The sequence below is a fragment of the Equus przewalskii genome, chromosome 7, assembly GCF_037783145.1.
Source record: "Equus przewalskii isolate Varuska chromosome 7, EquPr2, whole genome shotgun sequence".
Classification (NCBI taxonomy): domain Eukaryota; kingdom Metazoa; phylum Chordata; class Mammalia; order Perissodactyla; family Equidae; genus Equus; species Equus przewalskii.
This window is the reverse complement of record NC_091837.1, coordinates 39,665,045-39,677,738: the sequence shown is the minus strand read 5'-3', so window position 1 is coordinate 39,677,738 and position 12,694 is coordinate 39,665,045. Positions and strand designations below refer to the sequence as shown.

Below are 12,694 nucleotides of genomic sequence, written 5' to 3'. Positions count from 1 at the left end.
TGGCTGAAGGCTGGACGTCACTGCTCCTACTCTCTGCTCAGTTCGTCTGGAAAATTTAAAAGGATGAAATCATTTTTCAACAAATCTATGTCAAATTTAAAAGAAAGTACCAGAATTTGGGACCATTTAATTGTATTTTAGATCATAGACAAATTAATAAATGAGAAAAAATTGCATATGATTATAAAATAAAATAGTATGTTGTAATTTTTCTGCATTCAGAGTATTTAAATATCTCCCTTAAACAATAAGCTAGCATAGGGTTAACCATCATCCTTTTTAGGAAAGACTTTCTTTCATTCTGAGCTTATGCTCTTCCTCATTTTTAATCTTTCATGAAACAATATTAAAGATACATTGTAACTTTTTTTTTTTTTGAGGAAGATTAGCCCTGAGCTAACTACTGCCAGTCCTCCTGTTTTTTTGCTGAGGAAACCTGGCCCTGAGCTAACATACGTGCACATCTATGTGGGATGCCTACCACAGCATGGTGTGACAAGCAGTGCCATGTCCGAACCCGGGATCCAAACCAGCGAACCCCGGGCCACCGAGAAGCGGAACATGTGAACTTACCCGCTGCGCTACTGGGCCGCCCCCCTATTTTGTTTTTAATAAAGTAAGAAACAAGCTGATATAGGCTCCCTGGTTTTATTAATTTATTTTATTAATTCCTTTGTGAAATCCAAAGTCTGGGTTCCTGATCTGGAAAAGAGGCGTAGACTGAATCAAAGAATAGTAAGGTTTAGACTTGCCCTCAGCTATGGCAAATCCCTCCACTTCTCAGGGGCCCTGTCTCCTCACCTGGGAATGGCGGACCCAGGCAGGGCCATCTCTGCGGTTCCAGCACTAATGCTGATGTACGGCGGTGATGACAGAAAGCAAAGCAGTGGGTCAGGTGGAGAGGCACAGCTTGGGTCTTTGAAGGCAGTGTGGGCGTTGACCACGTTAGCTCTGGCTCCAGCCAGGCCTGCCTTCGTTGGTACCTCAACCTGTTTTCAGTGATGATTTTGCATTAGAGCCAAGTTTAGTGACTTTGAAAATACCCAGTAGCCTCACTGAACTGTATTCATACACAGCCCGTCCTTGTCCCTTTTGTCAGGGTTGGCACGGGCAAAGGCGGGAGGACAGCTGCTTAAGCTGCTCTGTATACACAGCCACCTCCTCTGCCCAGGTCTGGGTCCCCATTGGTGGGACATGGCCTCGTCCATCATGGTGACCCCGTGCCCTGCAGTGTGTCCAGTGTGCCCTGGACTTGGAAACAGGATGGCCCAGCCCCTGCCAGCTGGACGCTTGCTCTCCATCATTTTCCCCCTGCTTTGTGCTGGGTGCTTGTGTTGTCAGGCAGCAGAGGCCGCCGCAGTGCTGGTGGCGGCTGGGCCGTGGCTTGAGAAGATGAGGCCGAGGAATGTTAATTGGCTCCCTGGTGGACTGAAAGGTGAGCCTGACCTTGTCACAGGATAAACACACTAATCAGGAAAAAAAAGGCCTAGATGCACTTGGCCATCAAAATTATAAGGAGGTTTTGTTACAACTATTAGGAAAAAAAGGGAAGTAGTTAAATTAGGCAGCAGAATGTATCATTCTAATAGTTAGCATACTTCCAACCTTGCGCCAGATGCTCTTTTCCTCTTTACATTAGACAGGCTTATGAAATGTCCCTTGAGCTCCCTAGATTTAGTCACATGCATTGTTTTTTCTTATTTGTTATGGATTTTATATAGATGTTCCAGTGCTTTTATTAAGGTCTCTATTATTTCACACTTCCATTTGTCCACGTTGATGTCCCCACTCCATCAGAAGAGAACTGAAGAATGTTCTCTTCCATTCTGTAGATATTAGCCTCCCACACAAGGAAAATCAGGTTTAAGTGAATAAAAACTCTATATCCCTCCCCACATGCCAGGGAGGTGTTTTTGGTCCTGAAGAACAGACGCAGTCGCTGCCCTGTTAGCTTCTGGGGCCTCCCACAGTGCCGCCCGCAGGCGCGACGTTAGCCGGGAGGCGATGGAGCTTCTTCAGTGCCCCTCACTCAGGCAGCTGGGTAAAGAGGAGAACTCTCAGGTGTGAACAATCCACTGCTGAGCGGTCCAGGGACTTAATGTGGGCCGCTTGAGTATTCCCCTTAGAAGCGCCTTGCAGAACAAAGTTCTGTGTCAACGGGAGCGTGATGGGTGCTGCTGCAGAGCAAGCTGCCCGCTGAAGCCCGCAGACTGTCCCCCACACCTGCTGATGTGGCCCCGCGTGTCCTGAGAGGCCCCCGCCGCTGGGCCACGTGCTGGCCTTGCGCTGAACTCTGGCACACGTGTTGGATGGCAGTCCCAAAAGAAGCTCTCCCTCTTCCTTCCAGGGGACCCCAGCAATTTCCCCTCTAACTCGAGTAGGTACCAGCTTCCCACTTAAAATCGGGTTTGAAAAGGAAAAAAATTCCACACTCCTCCTCAGTTTCCTGGGAACTGATCTTTGTAGGTGAGACATTTCCATTCCTATCTTGACCTTGGTAATGTCTTTTCACTGCTTTATCGACCTTGTGCCCCATTTAAGCTTTGGCACTTGGTCCTTACATTATGTGTGCTTTCAGGGTGTGGACTCTTTGTTTTAAAAACATAATCACAAGTCATTTCATGGGAGGAGAATCATGCAGCTACGAAGATGACATTGAAAACATTTAATTCCTTAAGCTTTGGCTAAGAAAACTGGCAGAGCTAATGCCACGTACGATCATCACTGAGTGGAGTGATTCTGTGTGCACATCACCTGCATTTCTGCTTTGGTCAGGAGTTCAGGCCTCACCGCCTGGCCACACCCTGCCTGCCCTGGCTCCCCTGGCTGTGTGTCTTTCACCACACCATTTGTTCCATCTAGACTCGCCTGCCTGGATCACGTGGTCCAAATGATCCAAAAGCCCAGGGAGGGAAGTGATGGTGGGGAGGCATTTCCCAGCAGGAGGAGGGGATGCAGAGCAGACAAAAGCAAGGAACCAGCGTCCGCTGCATCTGGTCTGCCCACTGGATTGTAAGCTTCTGGGGGCAGATTGTGCTCACTCTGGCTTTCTCCGCACAGCTGCCATTTTTCAGGGCGTGGATTTCTCAGTGTCCCACTCAGTGCTTTCCATCTCCAGTGCTTTGCCTGCTCATGCGTGGCTGTCTCCAGGGACCACGGTGGGTAGGGAGGAGGAGGTAGAAACACCACCCTGAAAATGACACATGTACACTCATATATGCTGATGTTTTTCAGATAATTTATAAGATAGAGGGGCTAGATGACTGTGCATGTAGAGCATGAATTTCATAATCTGTGAAATGGAAATGATGGTCCCAGAATTGTTGGGGGACCAGGTGAATTACAGTGCATATGACAGCACTGTGTTGACTGAAAAGTGACATCAGAATGCAAGGCACTTGTTATTTCAGTGTTACAGACTAGGACAACACTGGCCCATAGAACCTCCTGTGGTGACAGAAATGTTCTGTCTGCACTGTCCACTGTGATAGCCACTAGCCCATGTGGCTAGTGAGTACTTGAAATGTGGCTAGTGAGACTAAGAAACTGACTTTTTAATTTTTTAAATTTTATTTAAATTTAAACAGCCACATGTGTCTAGTGATACTGTATTGGGCAGAGCAGTTACAGAGGTTTCCATTTTCAGTCTTTTCATTTATAATGTCAATCTCATCTGCAGTTCATTGATGCCAAATCATGGGACATGTGGTTCCTCTGGGGAAAGTGGTTTCCAGGGACGCCTTGAGGCTGAGGGGGAGTGGCCTGCCCTGTGCTCTGACCTCTTCACGGGCGAGGCAGCTTCCTGATGACCACGACTGACAACACACCAAATGCCATCAATAAGACATGAGGCATTTCTTGTTTTTCATTCATTCTTCCTTCTTGGTAAAAATCTCTTGTCTTCAGTTCTCCTCTTTCTCTAGTACAGTTGTGGACATGCATGAGAACCTAGTAGAAAACCCCTCTGCAAGGCCTTGTATCCACACATCAAACAAATGTTTGCTCAGTGCCTGCCGTGGACAGGTCCTGGTGACAGGGCAGAGGCCCTACCCTTGGTGACCCGGAGTCTGTTCATGACAGTCAGCAACGTGCACCGGGCACTGTGTGTGCCAAGCCCTGTCCTGTATGCTTTAGATGGAATATGTTCTTTATCCTGAGTTCGCCTTCAGGAGGTGTAAGCAGAGGCCAGCTCTGCAGGGACACAAACCGCTGCCTGAATGGCCCCCACTGAGCGGTGCTGAGCCTGGGTGGGTGGTGGTGGGAGGGAGGAAGACAACAGGGAAGAGTTAAGGATGCCTTCCCTAGCTTTCAGCCTGATCACTGGGGTACCTGGCAGTCCCTTTTGCTGAGACGGACGTGAAGAGAGACATCCAGGAGCTCCCTTTTGCGCAGGTTGATTTTGAGATGTTGGGTGTCTTGTTCAGATCCCTGATAGGAGATAGACGGCCCCCTCACATGAGGATAGTTCCAGGAGGGCTTGTCTACAGAGAACTAATTACAAAGGCCAGGAACAGGGCCCACTACCACTGCTGCAGGGGGTGCCCAGGCTTGGGGGTTGGAGCAGGTTGGCCGTGCTCCTGCAGGATTGGGGGGTGGGCGGGCATCAGAGCCTGAAGGAGAAGGGAGGAGTAGAGGCTTGCCCTGGTGAGTAGGGGGCGCTCAAAGGGAAGGAGCCAGCAGGTATTGTAACTTCACTCTCCTTCCATTTCTCCTCTCTGTTGGGTTCCCCAGAGGACAGGGGTGCCCAGGAGGTGTGCCCTCCCCGGGGGGGTCCTAGGCCAGAGACCAGGGTGGAGAGGGCCTCTGCAGGGAAATGTCAGCTCCTGTTGAGCCCGAATGGTGGGGGTCAGTACACGTGGATGCAGTTGTCTCCTTGTCTGCAGTTCAGGTGAGGCCAGCTGGGTACAGACCTGGGAAAGGTCAGCTGTAGGTGACATTTAACGCCTTGCTTCTGGTGGGTGAAGCACTCTGCCCCAGGCCACAGCACTACTAGTAGGAATGCTAAACCAGAGTCCTGGGCCCTGCTCCCTGGCCAGCATTCCTGATGCTCTTCTCTCTCTTGTCTGTCCTCGGCCTTCCCTCCTCCAGACTAAAGTTAAAGCAGAATTTAGCTTTGCTTCATCCGATGTGTTTCCCAGTGTTCTTCATTCTTGTGTTTCTCCCTGCTGCTTTTCCAGAGATCCTAAATTGAGGTGTCATTTGTGTTTTCTGAATCCTGCTGAGTAAGTAGACTACAGACAGATCAAAAATCAGATGGTCTTACAGACTCTCCATCAATTTGCTCTGCAGAAGCCATCATGAAATCTCTTTACTGTGGCTGCTTTGTCTTTGATGCGGCCGGCAGCAGTTTGAAGTGCTTTGTCTTGAGTTCTTGCTGCGTTTTCTCAGGCTGTGTTCCTGCCCATCACAGGTTCATTGCAGAAGAGGCTGCAGCTGCTGGGGCCAAGTGCGTGCTCACCCCCAGCCCCACCTGGATCGTCGACCCCATTGACGGCACCTGCAACTTTGTGCACAGGTGAGCATGAGCATGGGTCACCTCATTCTAGACCTTTAACTGCCGTCTTCTCTAAGACTGTCTTTTCCAAAGCAGCATTTCTTAAGGCAGAAGTATATAAGAAAATCTCTGGTAGGTTTATAGTCTCATCAAAAAGGTGATCAAATCTTGATATTTTTAAAATAAGGTCTTCCATTTGTGAGATACTCTCAGAGCTTGCGGGAAATCTTTACTTGTTTAAAAACCATTGTGTTTGTTATCTTTAAAATGTGTGGTTGAATTAAGAAGGACCCCTTAAGGAGGCCCCGGAGAAACAAGCAGGGTTAAAACAAGCATGTGTGGTCCAGCAGCTGCAGGAGCACAAGGTATAGACAGCAACACGTGACGTTCTGGAGCTGCCTTTGGAGATGGGAACTAACCACATGTCACCATGAGACGGGATGAGGAACCCATTAGCAGCTGACTGGGCCTAATGTGACTAGGCAAATGACAGCTAAAAAGCAGTAGATTTTAGGAAGGTCAGCAGGGACCTTGTGGGGAGGGGAAGTGAGCCGCAGAGCTCAGGGAGGTGACAGGGACGTGGCCCTGGCCCCAGAAGCTCTGAGTAGTGGGGCGGGCATCAGAGCTGAACTGGCTAATCTGGGGATGCAAGGGCACAGAAGGTGATGTGGTTTCCACAGAAGGTGGTTTTCTGACTTGAACATGTTTAGAGCCCCCTGGAAAGCTGGTTGGCACAGGTTCCTGGCCCAGCCCCAGGTCCCCCATTCAGTAGGTTGAGGCGGCCCGTGGATCTGCATTCTTCACAAGCTCACAGGTGATGCCAGCACTACTGGACCACACTGAAAGCCCCTGCTGTAGATGACTACGAATCAGTCTGGTTCCTCACTTCGAGTGAGAAAGTGTGAGCACAGCCCGATGCTGGGGATCGCTCTTGGTGCTGTCCTCTGTTTTGTCTCAGGTGTTATGTTTATTTGTAAGTATGTAAAGTAATTCCAATGTATCTTGTTAATCACCACCCTTTTCTTAAAGGGTGTCTTGAGAATTCAGTCAGTCGTGCCCACGCAGGTGGCCCTCTTGAGGCAAAGAAATAGTGCCATCTGGTGACAGCAGCACGATCTCCAGACTGTAATTTTACCTCAAGTGTGACACCCCTCTGGAGAGTCATGCGGTATCACAGGTCTCCCTCTGAGGTGTGTTTTGCTGAGTGAAGCGCCTGTTACTCTGTCTTGCTCTTCATTCCAGTGTGCTTGTGAGGACAGGGCTGCTGAGCCTCGGCAAGTGGTGAAGGCCACACGTCCACCGAGGGTCTTTGGTGGGCTCCAGTGGCCCCAGGGCCAAGGGGAATGTGGGGCCAGAGAGACAACTTGGAGAAGGGCGTCATTTGGAAAACAAACTGTGGTGCTGACCCTTACAGTTCCAGAACACCACCAAGGGCCAAAGCAGTGGCAGTTCTCGTGGCCTAAAGACATCCAGAAGCTTTGGCCACTGCAGCTCAGGTAGGACCTGTCCATTCTTGTATCCGGCAGACAGGACTAAAGCAGGTGGGACAGAGCTCTTCTGAGAGTTGGGACTAAAGCTGTGCCTGGCGCATGGTGTACTTGGTAGTGAGCCAACCAGCAGTGGCGGCGGTACATGCTGCTGCTGCCTCCGTCAGGGCTCAGATCCATGTATGATCCGTTTCATAGTTCCCCTGTAAGTTAGCAGTACCCAGTCTTTCCTTGTTCCTGCTTGTTGTTAAGCTCTGATGATCCTCACATAAAAGAGATTATTTTGAAGATGAGCAGCAACCACAAAATCGTAAAATAAAACCACAAGCAAACTGCGACATCACAGCTGGCCTTCAGCCAGCATGGCCCGCACCTGCTCTTGGATGCTTGGGACCTCACACAGGAGATGGCGAGGAGAGATGTTGTTGCCCAGACCTGGCCTCTAGAGGGAGGCTGTGGCCTGGGGCCTGCAATGGCACCTCTGGGGGCCCCTGTCACCCAACCTGGGACATGGGTCTGCCCTTTTTGGAGGTCTCTGAGAATCAAAAGCTGCTTATTAAAATCTCTCTCAGTTGGGTACTCAGCAGTCATTGTTGAATTACATCGGTCTCACGTGGTTTTCAGAATGTTGCCTTCTTTCAAGGGCAGCTGTCTTACAACATGGCCAGCTAAGCCTGTTTGTCTTGGAAGCCGTTAATCAAATTGTGGGAAGTAGTTTTTAAAAAAAGCAAACACGCTCACACTGTAGAAAGGCCCTTCTTTGCCTTGAATGACGATGCTCCACAGCCACATAGAGGCTCCTAAGAGTTTCCGTGTTGGTAAAGAGCAGTTATGTTTTAGAATGCAAACCATTCTGTTTTCCTTTGCAGATTTCCAACTGTGGCAGTAAGCATTGGATTTGCTGTGAACCAAGAGGTGCGTAGTAGGTGGGGCCCCAGGGTCAGTGGTCTCCAAACCCCTTCGGGTCCCCAGGGCTCCAGGTTTTGTTTAGTCATCTTCCTGTTTGGTTTCAACCTCTACATTCCTGCTTTTCTCTCTTTGTCATATGCCTTAAACATGACTAGTAAATCTAAGTGTGTGTTTTTCAAATCTGAGAAGGTAAACAAACGCAAACCGGTTTAGGGGTGTGGAGGTTTGGGCCCCTGTGGCCGGCCCTCCCCCCACGGTGGCTGGCCCTTGTTTCCACTGTGGTCTTTTTGTGTTGCTGCTGTGGAAGGGGAAGTTTGAGCAAATGGTCCAAGTTAGTCTCCATCTGACCCCTGGGGCGTGTGATCCAGTCACACTCAAAAGGAACTCCTATTTTTGGAGGACACTTTTAATCCCAATCTTCTATTAATTCTTCTTTATCTCCTCTAGCTATTAGTATGAGAACGTGGCTATTTCAGGGTTCCCAAAGATCCTCAGAACTAAGCAATATCATGAGACCTGCATAAAAGGCAGTAACACTTAGGAAAAGCCTTAACTTCTTTGTAGTTACTACAGTTTTATTTAAGTAGGACTGGGGGCTCAGTGTTTTTGCAAAGCAGTCCTCCTTTAGAACACTGTTTTCTCATCGTAATCCTCAGTCTTAGCATAGGTTCCCTAGCATGGACACAGAGACGTTTATACTTGTGTAAAAGTACTTAAGTAGAAGATAAGTTGAATTTTAATGTTGAAATTTGGCTCAGGAGTTAATTACTCACTTGTTTCTCTGTTAAATGTTGTCATTGAGACTGAGTAGGAGGTTGAGCAGTAAGCTCAGAGGGTGATGCTCATGACCCCATGTCAGTGGTGGTAGTAGGGACGTGCGACACAAAAATGCTGCGGCCGGGAAGGTTGCAGTGGTGAGGCCCGTAACCTACAATGGGTCTGGTGTGTGTGACTGCGCATGGTGGCCCAAGCTTGCAGTGGCGGGCCCCTCGTCAAGGGGAGCATCCCACCCTTCCTCTCCATCTCACCCTTTGCCACCTTCCTGCCAGCAAAGGCCTCCAGGCCACCCGCTCGCCCTGGGGGCACAGGACCCGCACCATAGGGTCTCAGGCCAGCGGGATTCTAGGCCTGACCCAGATCTGGGAACCCTTTGAGAGCCAGGGCAGTGGGAAGCGGGTGGGGAGAACAGATAAGTGTTGCTGGAAAGTGTAGGGCTGACCGAGCGAGCCTCCCCAGAAATAAACCCCATCCTGAAGGTCGGGGAGTCCGTTCCACCGTGGCTGTGCTCCCCTAGCCTGGCCGAGACGTTTCTAAGGCATTTGGCCTGGATCTCTCTTCCTTGTCCAGAGAGCCGAACACTTGGCTAAGCCCCAGACCGAGCACACTAGCCATTGTTAACCCTGAGCGTGAGCAGTCGGTAGAGGAAGGGCAGCAGAAACCTGTGGGTGTGAGGCAGCGTTTTCTCCACACTCCCCTCTTGTTTCTCCCATCCCTTATTGGGAGGCTGTTGCGGGGGCCCGTGTCACCTGCTGTGTGCAGTGTGGCTGCTGAGCGCGCCGCCTGCTTAGGGAGGAGCCCTCTTTGCTGACCGCTTCTCTCTTCCAGGGGCTGTCTTTGGGTTCTGTGATTCCGTTGGCTTTACAGATGCATTCTCAATTCTTCACACATCAGCAGTTTTGAGAGTTTCTTGTGGGGTTTGATTAGAGTCACAAGGAGCGCTCCCCCCTCCCCAGAAAAAGAAAAAAAAGAGGTCTTTCTAAAGAATTAAGCTTTTTCAATAACTTTTAGTTGTTAATGTTTGATTATGATGTTAATTTTTAATGTAGTTTTAATATATTTTTAAATATAATGATTTCAAAAGAAAGTTTGCTTTTATGTGCAGGTCTAGTTATGAATCTAGATGCTGGTTTTTTCCAATTCCCTTTTGAAAGGTCATTTCTAGCACGTCATCACTGCAGTAATTGTCACACCTAGGACACCTTCCCCTCTGAATTTTGTGTCATTTTCTGGGTCAAGTAAGTGACCTGCATTTGTTTTCCGTCCTGCCCTGCATCCACAGCTTGAATTTGGCGTGATTTACCACTGCACGGAGGAGCGGCTGTACACGGGCCGGAGGGGCCAGGGGGCCTTCTGCAATGGCCAGCGACTCCAGGTCTCCAGGGAGACAGGTGGGCTTCACGTGGCTCGTCTCAAATTGAAAGTTCGTTTCAAATTGAAACATGTGAATGGAAAATGCCAAAAGTGATCATTCCCTGAGACGGTGGTGGAAATCTCCTGCTGAGGGTTCAATCTCTTTAGGGACATTGTGTCCCTGATGACCTGAAGGTTGAGCCAGTTCTGTATCTTAATGTTTTTGTAAATGTGGCCAGGAGCTTTAAATAGTCTCATTCTGTTTTGCACTCACATCTTTCATCTTTAATGCTAAACGAAATCCATTCACCGGTTAGGATTTGGTCTCTAGCAGGACTGAGGCCAAGGCCTAGGGCAGAGGCAGGGGCCTACTCTGGCCCTCAGAGCGTGTAGGTTAACGTCAGTCACCAGGTGCAGGCTGTGGCTCCCTGGATGTGGACGAACTCAGTTGGCTTCAGTTTCCGTGGGAAGACAAATAGCCACAGGAAACAGTCGTCTAAATAAGCGATGTTTTCACGGACCACAGATGTTCCACTGTCATTATTCCTGAAGCAGAACCTCAAGGACATCCAGCAGCTCTTATAGAGGAGCTACTGTTGTGCTTACACCGCGTACAACTGTGTACGGTTAACAATATGCCAGTTCCGGTTTTTCACTGACTCTGGCCTTTCTCTCACACTGACTAGAGTAGTGATATTTTATCTCATTGTTGACGGGTGCTGTAGGGGACAGAAAAATACAAGACAGAAATAAAAGAAGAGCCCAGACAAGAAGCAGCTGGATTAGGAGAAGACTTCAAAAGCTCCCTAATGTTCATGTTTGAGTCTGAAAAGGTCAGGAAGCACAGTTCCTGCTAGCCGTTGAGCCCCTGAAGTGGGATGATAGGAGGTGTCCTCCCCGATCATGGCTTCAGTCTGTGGGTGTCAACACTTCCCCTCTGAGCTTCCTGTGCCTTCCTTACTACCTCCCCTCTACACCTGTTTCCAGCCTCTCTGTTTAAAATTCCTTTCCTAGTGCCCTTTCCTCATTGTCTCTATTTATTCTGCCCTTTCTTCCTCCCTGGATGACACCTTTGTGCCTGGATGGCCTTAGAGGCAGTGAGAGGAATAAGGTGAGTCCCTGCCCTCCAGCTGCTCCAGCTGCAATCCCAGAGAGAGTAGTGCCTTGCAGGAGCCCAGGGGGGCGTGACTGTGTGTGTGTTGGGGATGGGGGGGGCGGGCAGGAGGGAGCTCTGTGTGCCTGGAGCAGGCAGCACCCTGACCCAGTGATCAGCCGGTCTGCTAGGGGCAGGACCATGAGGAGACTGAGGCGGCTCCCTCGGAGGCCTGTGAGATGAAGAGCGTGCCCTGGGCAAGGGTAACGGGGGAAGGTCACAGGAGGCTTCAGACAGAGGTGGGACCAGCAGGACACAGGAAGCAGTTACTGCTTCTGAATCACAGAGAGATTCCAGAACAGCTTCCAGCCCTGCCCCGTTTCTCCCTCTCCCAGAAATGTTGTGTTTGGCTGTGTAAAAAGTAGCATTAATTATAGCCACACATGCCAAGAGGTAACCACTCAAACTGAATTGTGTAACCCAGTAGTGAGGAAGCATGTTATTAAACACGCTTAAGTGAACTTTGCTCTATATTTCATTTGGTTATAACACTCAACTCTATTCATACACACTTGGCTTCCTGGTCGGCTGCCTGCGTGGCTCAGTCGTACATGACAACTTCACATCCTCAGTGGGGCTCTCACACCACTTGCCCAGCACTGGCTTGTCTCACCCCTGTGGACAGGGACTCTGGGTCACCACTATGTCTGGCCCATTGTAGGCCCTTCCGTCCCCCCAGTTCATTGCTCACACTGTCATAACCCCTCCCTACAACGTGGCTGTGGTTTGCATTTCTCTCAAAATTGCTCATGTTCCAAAGCTCATTTGTGATTCTGTAAAAACTCTGGCTCATAAAGTCCAGTGTGTTTTCAGCCTGGCCGTTGTCTATTTGGTGGGTGACTAGACTTCTCTGGGAGGTGATGGAGTACACTCTTCAGCAGCACAGTCCTTAGGCGTCGTACAGACCTGGTTTCAAATCCTGATTGTGCCACCTTCTAGTGCTGTGGCTTGTCAGTTAACCTCTCGAAGCCTCAGTCCTCCTCTGTAAAGTGGGATGATGATAGCTGTGAGGATTAAGTAAACTTATACAGAGAAAGCACCCAGGAAAGTCTCTATTACACAGTACCCACAAATGAGAGTTGTTATCAAAGAAGAAAGTTGAGTCTTCCACAGGATCAATCAATTATAACCCATTGTTGAAATCAGGATGCGTTTCTGGAGGAAACAGGCATTTAAACAACCACCACTAATTTTTCTCTCCTTGCTTTCTTTGCCTTCTCTTTTCCTATTACAGCTTTCTGGAATGTCTTCAACTCACAAATTGAAAAACAAAACAAAACTACACTGGATAGGGATAAAGGATTCAATGGAGGCCAGAATTTCATTAGCTTTTTCTTCAAATTCCACTGTACAAATACAGGGGAGGAAGACAATTCCTCTACCCATTCTAGGTCCTTCTGGCTGGTCTACGAATTAAATTGACTTGAGACAGAATAACAGGAGAAAATCAAACAAAGCTTTTTAACATGTATACATGGGAGAAACCCAGGAAAACTGAGTAACTCACCAGAATGGCCGAGG

General features: G+C 49.1%; 1 protein-coding gene across 2 annotated transcripts in view; it reads left to right on the top strand.

Annotated features, from left to right (window-relative positions):
• IMPA2 (inositol monophosphatase 2) overlaps positions 1-12,694 on the top strand; it is a 52,207-nt gene that overhangs the window by 19,534 nt on the left and 19,979 nt on the right. For both annotated transcript variants that reach the window (XM_070629619.1, XM_070629620.1), the window contains exons 3-5: positions 5,411-5,515; positions 7,851-7,896; positions 9,950-10,058. In XM_070629619.1, the coding sequence (XP_070485720.1) occupies positions 5,411-5,515; positions 7,851-7,896; positions 9,950-10,058 (260 nt within the window). The remainder of the gene's footprint in view (positions 1-5,410; positions 5,516-7,850; positions 7,897-9,949; positions 10,059-12,694) is intronic.